This window comes from Mustelus asterias, chromosome 19 (assembly GCF_964213995.1).
Source record: "Mustelus asterias chromosome 19, sMusAst1.hap1.1, whole genome shotgun sequence".
Lineage (NCBI taxonomy): Eukaryota > Metazoa > Chordata > Chondrichthyes > Carcharhiniformes > Triakidae > Mustelus > Mustelus asterias.
This window is the reverse complement of record NC_135819.1, coordinates 49,763,074-49,783,109: the sequence shown is the minus strand read 5'-3', so window position 1 is coordinate 49,783,109 and position 20,036 is coordinate 49,763,074. Positions and strand designations below refer to the sequence as shown.

Here is a 20,036-nt window from a genome sequence, read left to right as displayed (position 1 = left end):
AAGAAATACTTAGATATGTATTTGAGGCACCTTAACCTACAAAGATATAGACCAAGAGCTAGAAAGTTGGATTAGACTGGATAGTTCCTTTTTGGCCATGACAGAAATTTTTTTTTATTCATTCATGGGACATGGGCGTCGCTGGCTGGCCAGCATTCATTGCCCATCCCTAGTTGCCCTTGAGAAGCTGCCTTCTTGAATCGCTGCAGTCAAATTCCATGAATGTTTGCAAGGTTGGGATTTTCCACTCCACCACATCCCCTGCCCTCTATCCCCCTCCCCAATGTAATTGGCTATTCCGGTCCCACCAAAGTCTATGGCGATTTGTTTGCATGGCTCACCTGTCCTGCCACCAGGGAACCCTCCACAAGGGGTCATCTTCAGGGGAACCGAAAGATCCCACCAGTGGGAATCAGAGTATCATAGGAGAATCTCAGAATCCCTACAGTGCAAAAGGAGGACATTTGGCCCATCGTGCCTGCACCGACAACAAACCCTCCCAGGCCCAATTCCTGTTACCTCAAGTATTTACCCCGCTTGTCCCCCTGACACCAAAGGGCAATTATGGCCAATCAATCTAACCTACACATCTTTGGAGTGTGGGAGGAAACTGGAGCACCCGTCCCTGGCAACGTGTTTTGTGGCAGCCTGCCATTGACCTTATGGTCCCACCACTGACGATGAAGCTTCGCCGTCAGCAGGACCAGAAGATCCAAGCAATGGGAATGATCGGAAAATTCCAGCCAAAGTTTCGAGTCCAATATTACTCTTCTTCAGAAGGGTTCTCTGGAAGAAATTCTGAAAGGAGAGTAATGTTGGACTCGAAAGATTAATTTGGTTTCTCTCTTCATGGATGCTGCCAGATCTGCTGAGTTTTCCTAGCATTTTCTGTTTCCATTTCAAATCCATAACAATAATCAATAAGAACATAATAGAACGATAAATGGCGTCAATCAGCCTGGCCAACCTGAGAGCACCAAGTCCTCCTTTCCACACTTGCTCATGTCAATGTGGGTTGAATTACTTAATAATTGTTAGGGTAATGATATTTATGTTACCAAAGCTAAAGTCACTATCGGTGATATTGGCTGACAAATTATTAATGCATTCCTTTGACCTTCTTCCATCCATTAATTGAAAGAAGGCAGGAGTCCACTTATTTTAAATGAGGAACTAGCTCTATTGAAAAAGCAGAGAGATGGATGTCACACAAACATATTAAAAATCCAGCTGCTGTTCTCCCCAACAGCAATTTATAATCTCATGTTTATAAGGTTTTCAGAGCAGATGGCCTGAAAACCTATTCCACCTCCGTAACTATAATGAAGTAGGACTTTTGACAGCCTGGAGACAAACACGCCTGACTCCATCAGATTTTCCAGAAACAGGCAATCTGCGTAATATTGGGAAGGCACCTGCAGCGATGTATGCAATGGTTGGCCACTCTCTTAGTAATGGCCTGGGCACTCTCTCAATAGGGGGACTCAGTCCAGCTGAAAGCTTCAAATCAAACTTGCTTATGTATTTACCAGAAAGTCTTATTCACAGAGTTCAAAACAAGCAGGTTTTCTTTTAGAGCTTGACGTCCTCCTCTGTTTCCATTCCTCCCGAATGATAAAGTATCTTGATCATTTTCAGGCAAACAGATGTGGTGGGGGCACGGGAGGTGGCGGGAATTCAGCAAGTTCTGGTTCCAGTTGTTTTGTCAGGTTTCAAAGGGAGAGGAGTAACAATTAACCACTCATTCCACCCTGCCACGCCACCCCACCCCCCGCCACGCCACCCCACCCCCCACACACCACCACCACCCCCCCCTCCCCCCCCCCCCCCCACACAAAGCATCCTGATCTCACATCCTAAAGGGCAGAATGTGACCATGTGCTGGCCCCATTTCTACTGCTGTGATTCTCTACCCAACCCAGTCCTGTTAGTCAGAACACAGATACTCAGAAAGTTCTACAAATGTACAGCCAATATTTGATTACCATTTAAAAACAGGGAACGATTAACGTAGAAACAGAGGGTGGGATTTTCCGTCCGCGCTCGTCCCAAGACTGGAAATTCCCACCTGAGGTCAATGGATCTTTGCATGGTCCTGTCCCACCTGCTGCAATTCCCGTGGTGGGTAGGATGGGAAAATTCCACCCAGAAACTAGAAGCAGGAGTAGGCCATTCGGCCTTTCGAGCCTGCTCCGCCATTCATTTTGATCATGGCTGATCATCAAAATCAATATCCTGATCCTCCCTTCCCCCCATATTCCTTGATCCCTTTAGCCCCAAGAGCTATATCTAATTTCTTCTTGAAATCATACAACATTTTGGTCTCAACTACTTTCTGTGGTAGTGAATTCCACCCATTCACCACTCCCTGGTGTCCTGGTGATAAATGACCTTATCTGAGGACATCCTTCCTCCGATAAGGACACTAAAATTGCATGCAATACTCCAGGTGTGGCCTCAGCAACTATAAAATGGCTTCCAGAATGTGCTCAATTTAGAAATTACAACAGAGAACAATGGTTTTCAGGTTTTAGTCCTTGCAATATAAAGGATCAAACCTTGATTTTACTCACAGTTTAACTTACAGCAAGCACGTCATTACCCTCTGGGTCTACCTTTTTGTTCTGTACATCGTACGGTCAATCATACGGGCTGTATTTAAATGGGAATAATAATCAGGGCTGTAATGACTTTTTGTAAGTTTTATAGGTTGACATACCTGCAGACATTCTTTTGTGCATTGATCAAAACATTTAAAGTGCATAGAATGTGGTTGATAAGTCGGATACTTTCCCCTCTTGGGGATTAATGGCGGCTTGGGGAGATGGGGAAGAGGGGAAAGAGTGACATTTAACCTGGCCTTCCTGAAAGCAAACTGGCAGGATTGGATCAACCAACTTTTATTAAGCCTTTCTCAAAGATTGTTCAAAAAATGTTAAGCAGGCAGCCAAATAATTGAGGGTGGCCAGCCATTCTTTATTTCACAGGATTGTCCTGTAATTTGAACATATGGCATCCTCCTCCCACCCACCCCCCATCCCAGTACATCTCCCCAGTACCCCTTTGATTCCATCTTTCCAGGGAAAGCGATGTGGAGGATAGCTGGGAGTCTCCTCTTGTCATGACCTTTGCCTCGGTCTCTTTTGTACAGGCACACTGATATCCCACTGTCAGCCACAAGGAGAAGTCTCACAACACCAGGTTAAAGTCCAACAGGTTTATTTGGTAGCAAAATCCACTAGCTTTCAGAGCGCCGCTCCTTCGTCAGGTAAGTGGGAGTTCTGTTCACAAACAGTGCATATAACGACACAAACTCAATTTACAAAATAATGGTTGGATTGCGAATCTTTATAGGCAATCAAGTTTTAAAGGAACAGACAATGTGAGTGGAGAGAGCGTTAAGCACACATTAAAGAGATGTGTATTGTCTCCAGACAGGACAGTTAGTGAGATTTTGCAAGCCCAGGCAAGTCGTGGGGGTTACAGATAATGTGACACGAACCCAAGAGCCGCAGAGTCGCTGAGCAGAGACTGATAGCCAAGTTCCGCACACATGAGGACGGCCTCAACCGGGATTTTGGGTTCATGTCACATTATCTGTAACCCCCACGACTTGCCTGGGCTTGCAAAATCTCACTAACTGTCCTGTCTGGAGACAATACACATCTCTTTAACCTGTGCTTAACGCTCTCTCCACTTACATTGTCTGTACCTTTAAGACTTGATTACCTATAAAGATTCGCATTCCAACCATTATTTTAGTAAATTGAGTTTGTGTCTTTAGATGCCCTGTTTGTGAACAGAACTCCCACTTACCTGGCGAAGGAGCGGCCGCTCCAAAAGCTAGTGGATTTTGCTACCAAATAAACCTGTTGGACTTTAACCTGGTGTTGTGAGACTTCTTACTGTGTTTACCCCAGTCCAACGCCGGCATCTCCACATCATAGCCACAAGGAGGACAGCAAGTGGGGACTGTGAGCGATGGCAGGTAATTAGAACTGAAACTTGAGTCACCGTCCAAGGGGAGGCCCATGTTGTGAGATGCCTGGCAGTAAACACATGAGGAATGCTGTGCTCTCTCATCCCTCACACGTCCCACCGCACCAGCCCCCTCAATCTTTTCAAATGTTCCTTTTGTCTCTCTTAACAGTTGATCAATTGGTCACCCTGTGGCCAATCTAATTGTGTCAGCTATCTTCCAGGCGTGTTGGGTTAAAATGGCCTCATGTCTTGAGCCACTGTGCACTTGCTGTTGGATTACCAAACATTTCCTAATTTATACCCCTGTGACCGAGCGGTTTAAGAATTGATAAGATTACAGATGTAGAATGATTAACCAGTTTTCTCTTGTTCGCACTAATAAAAACAGTACAACGCATAAAACTGCCCATTGCAAAATCACAAGCTGTAGGTAAATTGTAGGAAAATGGACTATTAATCCCTTTATCCAGAGAAGGAAAATCTGACTTCCGGCTTTGTATTTTACACAGCCGTTTTAGGGAAATGTGTAACAAAGAAGGTTAGCTTTGGATCACAAACATTTTCATCTGCCCTTTGTTATTGGTTCCCACCTACAACATCTGCAGCAAATAGAAAATAAGTTCTTATATTCATACAGCAGCCTTCATAACCTCAAAGCTCTTTTCACTTTTGAAGTACTTAATGGTCAGTGGTCATCGCAATGGAGTTAAAGTGTCAGTGCACCATAAGTTCCCACAAACAGCAATGAACCATTGACCAGATAATCTCTTCCAGTGATGTTGATTGTGGGATGAATCTGTGCTGAGGATAACGGTGAGGATGTCCTGTTCTTCTTTGAAGTAATGCCAATGTCATCTTTTACACCCATCTGCATGGACAGATAGCACCTCAGTTCAACTTCTCATTCAAAAGCTGCAACTTCATACAGAGCAGCACTGTGCTGGAGTGGTAGAACCATAGAATCCCTACAGTGCAGGAGGCGGCCATTTGGCCCATCAAGTCTGTATCGACTTACCGACAGAGCATCTTATCCATGCCCACCCTCCTGCCCTATCCCCATAACCCCACATATTTACCTCGCTAATTGTTCTAACCTACACATCTTTGGACATTAAGGGAAAGTTTAGCTTGGCCAATCCACCTAACTTGCACATCTTCGGACTGTGGGAGGAAACCGAAGCACCCGGAGGAAACCCACGCAGACACGGGGAGAATGTGCAAACTCCACACAGACAGTGACACGAGGCCAGAATTGAACCTGGGTCCCTGGCACTGAGAGGCAGCAGTGTTAGCTATTGTGCCATCCGAGATGTTGTGCTCAAATCTCATGGGTGAGACTTGAACCCAGAATCTTCTGGTTCAGACAAGAGAGTCACAGGTCACCTGACAACTGAGGACAAAGGTATCTTCTGAATCGTTCAGTTTATCATTCATGTTCAACATTATGACATTAGTTTAGCTTGTTTCATTACAACAACAACAAATAATGAATTGCTTGCTAAAATGTTAAAGTCTGCTGAAAAGAAGCATTCATATTTAATGATGATAACTGAGTAACTACAAGCAAATGGAAAAATTTTGAGTGGAATAGCTGGGGGTGTGGGCAGCTTTAGATCAACAATACATGAAATATCTCCTACAGGCTCCTTCGATACACTACAGCAAACCTCCGTGATCCTCCAGAGGACTGCCTTTAGGAATGCAGCGCCTATTTACCAGTTCAAGGGCAGGCAAGAGATTACTGCGGGAGTTCAACAATTAAATTGTTCCTCTGCTGTTGGCAACCTCTTGACTTTGTACCTCCGAGCAATGAATAAAATTTTACACATGTACAAATGCAGCCTACGCTGCCCGAAATATCCAGCATTTAAACATTTGTGTAGCCAAAGAGATTAATACGATTGGGCACTTTTGTTTAAGAAATCTTCTTTCTGTGTTAATTAAACTGGTAACTTAATTAGCACCAGAATCAATGCAGATGGCAGTACCAGTGTTTTTTTGGCAACAGCTCCAGTTTGGCTAGGCTTGCTTGTTGAATGCAATGCCCCATTTATAGTGGTGCTGGAAATTTGCATTTGCTATGAATTTGCAGAACAATCGCAGCAACTGGTCCAGTATAATTAATGGTGTGTGCAAGACAAAGCAAGGAAAGCATTTTCAAGCGCACTCACTGGTTGAGTTTGAGGACTGCTTCCATTTCCACGCCAGCCTGAATTAACTGTTCAGTTCAGTGAAAAGCATCAATTTGGTCATGAAACCCGGCCACCAAAAAGTAAGTGTAATGCCCCCCTGCATCTCAGCTGGGTGGCACGGTGGCAGAGTGGTTAGCACTGCTGCCTCACAGCGCCAGGGACCCTGGTTCAATTCCGGCCTCAGGTCACTGTCTGTGTGGAGTCTGCACGTTCTCACCGTGTCTGCGTGGGTTTCCTCCGGGTGCTCCGGTCTCCTCCCACAATCCAAAGGTGTGCGGGTTAGGTTAATTAGCTGCGATAAATTGACCTTAGTGTCAGGGGGATTAGCAGGGTAACTGTGTGAGGTTACAGGAATAGGGCCTGGGTAGGATCGTGGTCAGTACAGATTCGATGGGCCGAATGGTCTCCTTCTGTACAAAAGGGATTCTATGAGAACAGGAAATACGCAAGAGTTTGAATCATAGGCTGGAATTTTCCAGTTGTTGACATCCCAGCACCGCTGCCAGTGAGGACGGAGAACTTGGCACTCAGCCAAATCTCCATTCACTGCAGTGGGAATAGAAAATCCCGCCAGCCTGAACATCTGGAAAATTGCAGAATCACAGAATCCCTACAGTGCAGAAGGAGGCCATTTGGCCCATCGAGTCTGCACCGACTCAGCAACATACTCAGGCCGATCGCCCTGCCCTTTTCCCATTCCCCCACGCACTTACCACAGCTAATCCACCTAACCTACACATCTTGGGACACTAAGGGGCAATTTATCATGGCCAATCCACCTAACCTTGGGTTGGGGAAGAATCACAACACGTCAACCACAGGTCAGAGGAAGCTCACAAGTAGAAAGAGTAAAGTTAATTTATTAGTGTCACAAGTAGGCTTACATTAACACTGCAATGATGTTACTGTGAAAATCCCCTGGAAGGGAAAAATGGAAAAGAAAACTGAGTATTGACATGTTGGTGAGCTGTGTAAACCAGCAATTTGCCTTGCAAGTGCTGCAAAGGTGATGCGTGGAGAGCTAGTAACTGGGAATCTGCAAACCTAAGGCAGGAAATAGAATCATAGAATTCCTACAGGGCCATTCGGTCCATCAAGCCTGCATCGACAACAATCCCACCCAGGCCCTATCCTCGTAACCCCACATATTTACTATGTTAATCCCTCTGACACTAATTTTGCACAGCCAATCCACCTAACCCGCACATCTGGGAGGAAACTAGAGCACCCAGAGGAAACCCACGCAGACACAATGGGGGGGAATGTGCAAGCTCCACACAGTCACTCAAGGCCAGAATTGAACCCGTGTCCCTGGCACTGTAAGGCAGCAATACTAACCACTGTGCCACCATGCTGCCCTGAATAACATGATGTGGAGATGCCGGCGTTGGACTGGGGTGAACACGGTAAGAAGTCTCACAACACCAGGTTAAAGTCCAACAGGTTTATGCTACTAAATAAACCTGTTGGACTTTAACCTGGTGTTGTGAGACTTCTTACTGAATAACATGCTCAGATCAAGTTTGGACACAAGGGAACAGAATTTCAGTATGGTGTAAATGGTTACTCCAAACCAACTGAGATTCAAACAGACAAAAATAAACTTTGCTCATGTGCTGGTAAGGAAAAAAAGCAATTCCTTCCCAGTAGGAATGGTCATGTGGCAAGACTCCATATGAAAGCTGCTGCGGCAGCTTCAGAAGGCGAACAAGCTGGAGAAAATTATCCAGGCAGAACACAGAAATAAAAATCGCACACTTCCCTCGACATACCGCCGCAGAATGTATCTGACCATTTATTTTTCAACTGTCTCTAAGGTATCTGCTGAACTTGTTTTCAGTTAGGAAACGTACAAAGTGCATGCTGCATTTCCTGTGGAAAGACCAACTGTCCCAATTATCTCTTTATTTATCTCACCACACTCTGCAGACCTTAACAGTTTTCTGTGCCTGTCACAAAGTTGCATTGCCTTCCCCCCACCAAACATTCTGGGGGTAAAATTGGTCTATGGTAGCAGCAGCATGAGATGGGCTTGAAATGAATTGGCAGCCTACTTACAGACCTCGCCAATTTTTATTTCCCATTGATTTGGAAAACATTGCCAAGAAATTTACTTTCAAATTGAGTATAAGCAACTGCTAAGGTAGGAAATGAGTCTTCAAAGAGAGATTGAATTATCCTTCTGGGATCTTCAGTGGAACGAAGATCTGGTGCGGTGAAAACTCAGTTGTTGATTCATTACTAGCTGGCTTTGCAGTGCTGGTGTGAACCAGTCTCATCCCTTGCCTCTGATTCACCTACTTATTATTAAATGCTAGGATCCTATTTTTTAGAAAAAGGTTTTCTTAATTAATTTGTGTTCAAGTTAAAATACGGTACATAGAACAGTACAGCACAGGAACTGACCTTTTGGCCCACGATGTTGTGCCGAACATGATGCCAAATTAAACTAATCCCTTCTGCCTGCCCCTTGGTCCATATCCCTCTATTTTTTGTATATTCATGTGCTCATCTAAAAGCCTCTTGAACGTCCCCAGCGTTTCTGCCTGCACCACCGCCCTTGGCAGCATGTTCCAGACACCTACCACTCTCTGGGTGGGATTTTCCAGCTGCGCTCACCCCAAAACTGGAGAATCCCACCCGAGATCAACGGACCTTTGCATGGTCTGCCCCCCACCCCACCTGCCTACTATGATTCTCATGGTGGGCGGGGGCGGAAAAATTCCCCCCTGTGTAAAAACTTGCCCCTCATAGCTCCTTTGAACTTTCCCCTTCTCATCTTAATTGCATACTCCCTAGTATTAGACATTTCAACTCTGAGAAAAAGATTCTGACTGTCAACCCTATCTATACCTCTCATAATTCTATAGACTTCTATCAGATCTCCTCTCAGCCTCCGCCACTCCAGAGAAAACAACCCTAGTTTGTCTACCCTCTAATTCAGGCAACATCCTGGTAAACCTGTTCTGCACCCTCTCCAAAGCCTCCACATCCTTCCTGTAATGTGATGACCAACATTGAATGCAAAGTGTGGTCTAATCAAAGTTTTACCTCTTAAGGTTATTAAGAAAAATGCAATTTATAAACAATACAGGATATTATATTTCAATCATAGTACTTACAGCACATTATAGTGAAATAAGCATACAACAAAGTCTTCCAAAGGTGAAATGTCCAGTGTTTAAATAATTTAAACATGTTCCTTCTTTTAATGGAGGAAGGTTTGTTGATTCCTTTAGAGAGCTAACTACCTTCAATTCTCAGCTTGCATTGTAGGTGAGGTTTGACAGAAATGTTTAACTTTACAAGAAATTACTTAATAGAGCTGCTGCTTCAATATTAGATGCAATGTTATTGCAGAATCAAGGCTGTCTTTCCTTTTGAGAACAAGAGGTTCAATGGTTACTTTTCTCTTCCCTAGCTTTGTGGGGATCAGGCAGACAGAAGCGTGTAATTACCAATCACCAGCCTCTCTTCAGATCACGACTCAAATCTCTTTCTTGTAAACACTGAATGCAAAGCTAGAGAGAGAGAGAGAGAGACTGGGATGAGGATTAGCAGTGCGATGACCTGCATCTCAACATTAAAAAAGCGTGGAAGCTCACACAGCATGTTAGCTCATTCTTCTGTTCTTCCCCCCCCACCTCTCAAAAACAAGATCTGAAAAGGGATATTTTAACAGCTCTTTCCCTCTCGCCCCAAGAACAAACATGGGGATTGTTGCATTTCTGTGTGCAGCCAACCCATTTGATACAACACAGCTGTCTGGTGACTGAATGTCAGGAAAAAGATAGTGAAGGAAGAGAGGACAGAAATGGATATGACATCCAGTCCTAATAACAGAGTGAATAAAATTGGGTCATGTCTTTTCCATTTTAAATTTGGGGGATATTTTTCCCCATATGGTTCTATTTTTGTAGAAAAAGCATTCCCAAGCTGCTGTCTTAGTGATGTAAAGCATAAAGGAAGGGAAAAGCTCTGCTTCTACTTATACTTATACTTGCAGCAAGTTTTAACATTGTAGTTGTGATGGCTGTCTGGCTTCAGGCTAATGGTTCTCAATGTTTTGCATACCGCAGTTCAAAATGAGTGCAGCAGATTGGTGATGGTGAGAATTCGAAATCAGAGGAAGTCAGGACAATCTTATCCGAACATCAGAAATCCCTGACCCCCCGGATGATTGCTTAGGGAATTTTGACAGATCACATGGACTCTGTGTTTTAAGTGTTAGATGGTTTAGACCTTCAAAATATATTGAATATTAACAAAACAATTCTTTGTACGAGATGGCCATGCACAGTGCTAATAAAATGAAACTGGAACATGATTTTGGTCTGCAAAGACACCCTCCCAGTGATCCACTTTTGGGTCACAAACCTATAGGCTGACAATCATTGGTTTAATTGCCGAATTTTTCATAAGTCAGCTCCAAATAAATGAACAGATTTCACTTTGTAACGTTGACAATGCTTGATGACATTGAAGGTTCAAGATGCATAGGATCATAGAAACCCTACAGTGCAGAAGGAGGCCATTCGGCCTATTGAGCCTGCACCAACAACAATTCCACCAAGGCCCTATCCCTGTAAAACCGCATATTTACTCTGTTAATCCCCCTGACATTAAAGGGCAATTTTGCACATTCAATCCACCTAACATGCACATCTTTGGAGTGTGGGAGGAAACTGGAGCACCTGAAGGAAATCCACGCAGACATGAGGGTGGGGAATGGGGATTGGGGGGGGGGGGGGCGGGGGAAACATGCAAACTCCACACAGTCACCTCAGGCCGGAATTGAACCTGGGTCCCTGGTACTGTGAAGCAGCAGTATTATCCACTATGCCACCATGAACTAAAATAGAAAACCATCAAATCTAGGAAATATGACTTCCTTGCCTTTCTGACAAAAAATATAAATACATTTTTTTAAATTCCCATACTGTCACAAGTTTCGCCTTGAACTAAAAACCATGTGTTTCTCCGGAGCTGCTCTCGGAAGCACAAGAATTGGGTTTTTCTTTGTTTCACAAATTTCATGGGCAAGACACACCTGAACAACAACCCAAATATTACTGAGGCTGCACTGATCAAATACCACAGAAACAAACACATAATCATATTCAGAATGATGATATCACACATCTTTTAATTTCACCATCTTCCTTCACCTCGAGTTCTCAACTCATTACCCTCCCCGAACACGAGTCAATTGCTGACTGCATCCATGGTAAAGCATGAATGGTACTATGACAGAACATGGAAAAGAGCAATCATAAAACTTGGTTCTATCACAAGACATGCAACACAAGCATTTAAGTGCATCATAGAAACAAGAACTTGAAATTACAACCTGACCTTTCAGAGCAGTGATGTCTACCAATAAAACTACATATCTTCCCCCAAGTTATTTGTGGAATAATTGCTGCTAAGAATGTTACTTTTTAATGCTTTTTTAAAATTCATTCATGGGACATGGGCGTCGCTGGCTGGCCAGCATTTAACTGCCCATCCTAGTTGAGAGTCAACCGCATTGCTGTGGCTCTGGAGTCACATGTAGCCCAGGACAGGACAGCAGATTTCCTTCCCTAAAGTGAACCAGTTGAGTTTTTTGATGGTTTCATAGTCATCAGTAGATTCTTAATTCCAGATACATTTTATTGAATTCAAATTCCACCATCTGCCATGGCGGGAGCCGAACCCGGATCCCCAGAACATTAGCTGAGTTTCTGGATTAAAAGTCTAGTGATAATATCACAAGGCCATCCCCACCTAACAATGGGACATTAGCTTGGACTCTGGGTATAGTTTTAGTCATTTAAGTGCTGACTCCATCAGGGGTCTAAACTTCTTTTCATACTTTTCACCATTTTCTTTCCCATTCGTCTTGTCACCATATTCAGTTATAACAAGTTTTATACTTGTAACATTCTTGAGGTGCAACCTTTTATTAACTCTTGTTACAAAACCAAGTTTGTTGAAATCATTACAATAAAATGTTATTAAGGCATTACATGCATACAACTCCTTGAATAACACATTCAGAGGTGAGAAAGTCACCCAAAATGACTTTGGGCATTCGACACAGGACAGAACTCAAAGACAAATAGACAAGTTATTGGATGAAATAGCAAGAAGAAGGATCTGTCAAAAGATGTGCAGGTTAGGTAAACTGCTCCTTAGTGTCCCTACATACGTAGGTTAAAGAGATTAGTGAGGGGATAGGACCTGGGTATGATGCGCTATCAGAGAGTCAGTACAGACTCAATGGGCTGAATAGCCTTCTTCTGCAACATAGGTTTCTATGATTTATATGATGCAAGAAAACCTTTTTCTTGGTAGGTATGCACTCCAATATTTTGGATATCTTTTAGTATACTTATGGCAAGAATTAAATGAGATTAGTAAATAAATAGCTGAACAATAACCCTATTGATAAACAGAAGAACAGGGAAATGGAGATTAGTTAAATAGATAGATAGATACCCTACAGTGCAGAAAGAGGCCCTTCGGCCCATCGAGTCTGCACCGACCACAATCCCACCCAGGCCCTATCCCCATATCCCACCCACTAACCCCTCTAACCTAGACATCTCAGGACTCGAAGGGGCAATTTTAGCATGGCCAATCAACCTAACCTGCACATCTTTGGACGGTGGGAGGAAACCGGAACACCCGGAGGAAACCCACGCAGACACGAGGAGAATGTGCAAACTCCACACAGACAGTGACCCAAGCCAGGAATCGAACCCAGGTCCCTGGAGCTGTGAAGCAGCAGTGCTAACCACTGTGCTACCGTGACGCCCAGTTGGACAGACTGATTTATGACTCATAGGTAAATAAACAGATATGTAAATGTGAACACCTCAATAAACTTAGGTTGGAATTCTCCAGCCATTCATGTCCCGCCGCTGCTGCCAGCGAGAACGGAGTATTTGATGTTCAGCCAAATCTCCGCTCAGTGCAATGGGACCAGAGAATCCCAGCTGTGGGTGAGGTCAGAGAATCCAGCCCCCATCCATATCCCTGCTGTTTATAGCCTATTGCAACCAAGCACTTCTTTGTTCTGACCCCCATTGACTCCAATTGCCAAAATCAGAGAATCACACAGAAACAGCAATGAAACAGTCCGTTTTGCCCAGTGCACCAGCTGCTAACTCTTTGACAGTGCTTTCAAGTTAGTTCCACCCCCGGCTGTACCCATAGCTCAGTACATTTTTCCTCATCAAGTATTTATCCAAATCCCTTTTGAAGGTTACTACTAGATCTGCAATACATTCCATCTCACAGCAACTCACTGCATAAATCAAAGTCTTCATGATGCCTCGAGCTGGTTATCCAATGGACAGAAATCTGTGACCACTGGTCAACTACCCTTCTGCCACTGGAAGCAGTTTCTCCCTATTTATTCTATCATGTTTACTCGATTGATACCCAGAATGAGTGGGTTGCCTTAGGAGGATAGGTTGGAAAGGCTGGGCTTGTTTCCACTAGAGCTTAGAAGAGTGAGGAGTGACTTGATTGAACTATATAAAATCCTGAATGGTAGTGATAAGGTGGACGATGAAAGGATGTTTTCTCTTGTGGGCAAGTCCAGAACTAAGTGGCACTGTTTTAAAATTAGGGGTCGCTGTTATTGGACAAAGATGAGAAGAACTGTTTTCTCTCAGAGGGTTGTACGACTTTGGAACTCTCTACCTCCGAAGGCGGTGGAACAGGAAATCCAGAATTTATTTAAGGCAATGGTAGATGGATTCTTGTTGAGCAAGGGGATCAAAAGTTATCAGGGGTAGATGGGAACATAGAACTCAACACAAACAGATCAGTCATGATCTCCTTGAATGGTGGAGCAGACATGAGGGGCCAAGTAGCCTACTTTGTATGCTTGTATGATTTTGAACACCTCTATCAAATCTCACCTTAATTTTTCTGGTTCTGAGGAGCAGTAACCCAAACATCTTTTGCCTTTTTACACCATTGAAGTCCCACATCACTGGAACTATTCTCTTCCACACCTTCTTTAAGACCTTTACATTTTTCCTGAAGTGTAACACCCAAAATTGATTATAATATTTCAGTTGGGGCCTAACAAGTGTTTTATAAAACATTTAGTACATTTTCCTTGGTTTTAGATCTTATTCCTGTATCAATAAAGCCCATGACCCAAAATACATTTTATAAACATCCTTCTCAACTTGCCCTGTCGCCCTCAAAGATTTGTGACATACACTCCCAGGTGGCTGTGTTTCTGTGCCCAATATGAAATTGTCCTTCTTAGTCTATATTGCCTCATTTTCCTTATCATTCCTTCATGACCCAGACCCAGATTATTACATTTCATTACCCAAGTGTGTGTCCATTTCACCAGTCTGCTTATGACCCATCCTCCCCATTGCTTACTAAATTACTAAGTCGCATGCCATCTGCAAACTTTGAAATTTTGCCCAAGATACCCAGGTCCAGGTCATTAATACATATCAAACCTCAGGAAACAGCACTGTTTACTTCCCCATAGTCTGAAAAACACCACTACTACCCACTTTCTGTCCCTTTGCCAATTTTGTATCCATGCTGCCACTCTCTTTTTAATCTCATGGGCTTTAAAAATGCCTCCAATATTACAATTTCATTAGTGTCCACTTAAATAGTTTACTACCTTGATCCTTCCTAACTCAAACACCGTCCAGTCCTGAACTCTGTTCCATCGACTCTGGTGACCTATGCATATCATTCGTCAGTTACTGGCAGTCATTCCTTTAGTCGTCCAAGCCCAGACTGTGGAAATCCTCCTTCCTCCCCCCAAACCATGCCCCCTCTCCCCCAAGCTCTCTACCTTCCTCTCCTCTGCTATGGCCATCCTTAAAACACACCAATTTGATTAATCTTTCGGTCACCTCAACTAATATCACCCCTTTTTGCCTCAAAGTCAATGTTTGTCTAATTACATCTCCGCTAAGTGCTATGAAAAATTTTCCTACATTTATGTTTATTAATGAAGGTTGTTATTGTTAAAATAAAAACAAAGTGCTGAAAAAACTCAGCAGGTCTGGCAGCATCTCTGGAAAGAGAAACAGAGTTAACGTTTCCAGTCCAAAATTCCAAAGAAGAGCCGATATGATAGTACGTTTTAAGGGGCACCTTGACAAATACATGAATAGGATAGGAATAGAGGGATATGGACCCCGGAAGGGTAGGGGGTTTTAGTTCAGTGGGCGGCATGGTCGGTGCAGGCTTGGAGGACCGAAGGGCCTGTTCCTGTTCTGTAATTTTCTTTGTTCTTTGAGTCAGACAGACTCAAAACACCAACTCTGCTTGCCTCCACAGATTCTGCCAGAGTTTTTCCATCACTTTCTGCTTTTGCTTTATCTGCAGTATGTTGCTTTTATCATTATATTGCTGTTGTCGAAGGCTGTCAAAGTTACATTTTGGATAGAATAGCCCTTAGCTTCACTGAATCCGATGGGCATTAAGTACCTTTAGTTAAGATGGATCAACAGAAAGAAAAAAAATGTGATTGACTATAGAACAGATAATTTAGAACAAACATAGTGGTTCTGTGACGGTATCCAAAGATTGTCAGCACAATGAAATTTAGATCAAAGACTACAACAAAATCCTAGCCTGGAGTCCAACAATTCAGAGCGTGTGGTGGACTCTAAGCCTCCCTATCGGATTTCACGTTCATTTCCTTGAATGAAGGCGAGATGGTTACAATTTCTCTTGGCGTGATCACTCATAACTTATCGAATTGGGCTCGTTCATAAAAATAGATATGGTTTCACAAGAAATCACAATGATTACCCGCCAGAAAGGTATTTCAAACACCGTCTCACACATACGCTTGGATGTTCGTGGTGAGAGACCTAAAGCTTAGATTTGCGAATAAGTGCATTCTGCAAGGACAGAAAATCCAGTTTCGAAACATGTGAGTCGCACATTTCATTAGGCATAATAGGCCAACTTAATGGAAACTGAAAAGCAGAGACAGTCACTATTTAATTAAGAGTCGCCTAAGCTGATAAATAACATTAGATCAGATAAGTGTTGCGTTATTTGCAGCATTATGAGATGAGAATAAAATTAGTTAAAATACACCTAATTAAAAATAATGAGTGAAGAACATTTCATTTGTAATAATAGGTTCAGGGCTGGTGAATCAGATATTGAACAATCCGCTAGTGCATTTTAAAGGAAGCCTGGGGTGCTAGTTGAGAAATGCACATGGTGCAGTGGACGAAGCTTTCTGTAGAGGAAGCTTGTCTCAATATCATTTACTTAGCGAACCTGAACTTGAATGGAAGGAGCAGCCAGATTCTGGTGAGCTGTCACATTGTTATCAGGGAGTGCACACATGCATGCATAAAGTCAGATCCAACACTCAGAAATATACCTTCTGTCAGATCTCTCAGCCCCATACTGGGAAGTTTTAGAATCTACCTGTACAGTGATCACCCAGTAATATTCCAGATGATAGCAATCATGGAACTCCAGAAACATCACTCCTTCCGCATTTTTTTTAATTCAAAAGGGCTAGCTAGCAGCACTATCAAAAAAGTTGCTGTCATTTCTCACGATTCAATATCACTGAAGGGTTTTACCAATGGAATAAAATGTTTTCTTTTTATATCTGCAATCAAGCAGATTACTTATTAACAGACAAGATCTTCGAAGAAAGTTCCATTCAATAATCTCAGTCCGCAGCCTCTAGAATATACACCCAACTCCAATTATAACACATTCAAAATAACGCCATCAATAAAATACATCTAAATGTCGCTCGATTTTTTTTTAAAAAGCGTGTGCATTTTAGTTAATTCAACGGGTACTACAATCCATTCAATTTCTTTACTGGTCATTTCCCCGCGATCGCCCAAGTTTCATCTATTGGTATTCGATAATAAATAAGAGGCCAGCAGCACAGGGCAATAGTTAACTGCTAAACTCTGACTGGGTGCCAAATACAGAGATGTACCCTGCGTTTGCTGAATTCTCCCTGCAAGTCCCTTTCACTGCCGGCTTTCCATAACCTGGGTAGGTTTTTGTGTGTGCGCGCGCTGTAACAGCGGCTAGCTGAGCCGTACCTTCTCTTGCAAACCCTCCTTCACCTACCGACGGGATAGATAGCGAGGCTGACAATAGCCTCCCCGTCCCCAAGAATGCTTCTGCCCTGACAACCTTGCAGAATTGGTGAATTGAGGCGCCAGTGACAGCAAGCAGCAGCAACAACCCTCCCTTTTCATTTGAAGCATTATAACGAGATGAGAATAAAATTAGTTGAAGTACACCTAATTAAAAATAATGAGTGAAGAACATTTCATTTGTAATAATAGGTTCAGGGCTGGTGAATCAGATATTGAACAATCCGCTAGTGCATTTTAAAGGAAGTCTGAGGCACTAGTTGAGAAATGCACTTGGTGCAGTGGACGAAGCTTTCTGTAGAGGAAGCTTGTCTCAATATCATTTACTTAGCGAACCTGAACTTGGATGGAAGGAGCAGCCAGATTCTGGTGAGCTGTCACATTATCAGGGAGTGCACACATGCATGCATAAAGTCAGATCCAACACTCAGAAATATACCTTCTGTCAGATCTCTCAGCCCCATACTGGGAAGTTTTAGAATCTATCTGTACAGTGATCACCCAGTGATGATAGCAATCATGGAACTCCAGAAACATCACTCCTTCAGCATTTTTTTTATTCATAAGGGCTAGCTAGCTAGCAGCACTATAAAAAAGTTCATCTTTTTTTTGCCTTCTACTTGGGTTGCCAACAGAACAATCACCTGGCTCCAAACAAGGTGTCTCGGAATGCAATACAAACTTGGTGCTAAATGTGTCAGTTTACATTGCAAAGTGTACCAACATGGGAAGCAAGTTGTTTCTATAGGGTAAAAACAAAAATCCCCTCACTCGCGAAGCATTGCAAAACGATTAATTGCGACGTCCCCTAATGAAGGCAAAATGTTCACTCGGATTAAATTACGAGATAATGTATTGATGGATTCTTATTCTGAGCGTCGTTGGAGCCCCCCGCCCCCCCCCCCCGCCCGCATCTCCTCAGTTCAAAGTTTCCCCTAAAAAAAAGTGTACATTTTTTCAGATAAATTCAATCCTCAATCAGATCCACTTTCAGGATAACACACACAAAAGAAAACACCGCTTTAACATTGCCCTGAACCAGAGCTCAGATTGAAAAAAAAAATCAGTCCCATCTCTCTATTAAATCCACCCTCTGGTTTCTGGTCTTTACATGTGAAAATAGTGGGCTCCACACTGGAAACTTCCGACAGTGGAAGTTGAGGCGCAGGAGAAAGCAGGTGGAAATCTCGGAGATCCCATTTCAGGTTTGAGCAGGGAAAGGGAGCCGGAGATTTTTTTTATGTGGAGTTCCAGCGCCCTCCACTGAATAGCTCCACTCCACTCCTGCGGAGGATGAACGCGGATCTCTCTCTCTCTCTCTCTCTATCCAGCTCACACATTCAAATACCAATTCATATTACAAAACACGGCGTCCGCTCTGCATTTCTGTGATAAAATATACCCCTCAACTGCATAAATCTCTCCTTTGGCTAAGGTAGCTGTCAACTTTCTACAGCAGGGGCAGCCCAATGTAATGTTCAGAAGCAGAGAGGGGGTGTCTGCAATCCCGCCCAATCCTAAAGAGATCATTGAAGGGTTTCTCTGGCTCCAATAAACCGGCATTTCTTAGTTTCACCCTCTAATTAAATCAGGCTGCATTGCAAAACAAGTCAAAATAAATTTTAAAAAGCAAAGGGGTAGGGGGAGAGAGGGTGCAGTGAAAAAAAAAGCCAGAAGTGTTTACCTTCTTTCAGGAAGTGTGAATGAATAACAAATACCAGGACACAGCAGACAGCGGCTCCGGCCAGAGCCCAGACAGCTTTCAGCAGCTGCATGGTGAGAATCCCGGTTATTCTCCACGATAAGGTAACATGGAGAGAGATTTCCCCCCCTCTCCTCCTCCTCCTCGGACCGGCTGCTGTGGCCCAGAGCTGGTACCAGCCTTCACTGTGGGCTAGGGGTTTGAGTGCCCGGCTCCTCTGGATCCATTCCCCTCCGACTTAAGGGGCTGACTTTGGGGGGCAGACTGACTTCCCCCTCCCCACGTCGCCTCGGACTGCAAAAGCAGTTTGCTGCTCGGTTGTGTGAGCTGGGCTGGATGGAGGGGACACTTTCCCTCTCCTATCCCTCTCTGTTCAGCAGCACTCCCTCTCTTCAGTTGACTTTATTGAAGAGGGGCCCCGGCGCATCTCTTCCCCTGCAGGCGAGCGTTGCCGCTTTGCTGTTCACAAGCTCACACTCCCACTCGCCCTCTGTCTTCTCCATCCACTTTTCTTGGGGCTGAGCTCATGGTCTAGGGAGGAGGCTGGCGACTCGTGTTCTCCCCCCGATGGTTGGTGATACCCACTCCCCCCAGAACAGCAACAACAACAAAATAATAAATCCGCCCCCTATACACACAGGTCCTCCTGAATCCTCCTCAACTCGTCATTCCCCAGCACTGAATTGCAGTCAGCGCAAGAGCCTCTTTACTCAGTGTGTGTGTGTGGGGATCTTTCTCTGTGGGTTACACAGGAACCTCTCTGTTCACTCCTACTCCATTGATAGCGCTGGCAAGACGCTGCCAGCTGTGTGTGTCTTGATCTTCAGTCTTCACTGTATTTGAGCCTCCTCCCGGGCTGAATGAGCTGGAGGGGATCTTCTAGCACCAGGAGGTCTGTTCTACCCTTCCTACCAGAGCTGCCACCTTTAAATACTTTTTTTTTCCCGCGACCTCAGCTTATTCCTATATACCTAAAGCCAGAGACTTCTCCCAGTGCAGCTTCTTCTCACTGGGGGCAATCTCTCT

The 20,036-nt window shown here is 43.8% G+C and overlaps 1 protein-coding gene across 1 annotated transcript in view; it reads right to left on the bottom strand.

Moving 5' to 3' along the window:
* The window catches only part of tafa5a (TAFA chemokine like family member 5a), a 422,341-nt gene extending 402,817 nt beyond the window's left edge, over window positions 1-19,524 (bottom strand). The window contains exon 1 of the mRNA XM_078234613.1: window positions 18,993-19,524. Coding sequence (XP_078090739.1) covers window positions 18,993-19,083 — 91 coding nt within the window. The 5' untranslated portion in view covers window positions 19,084-19,524. The remainder of the gene's footprint in view (window positions 1-18,992) is intronic.
* Between the last annotated feature and the right edge of the window lie 512 nt (window positions 19,525-20,036).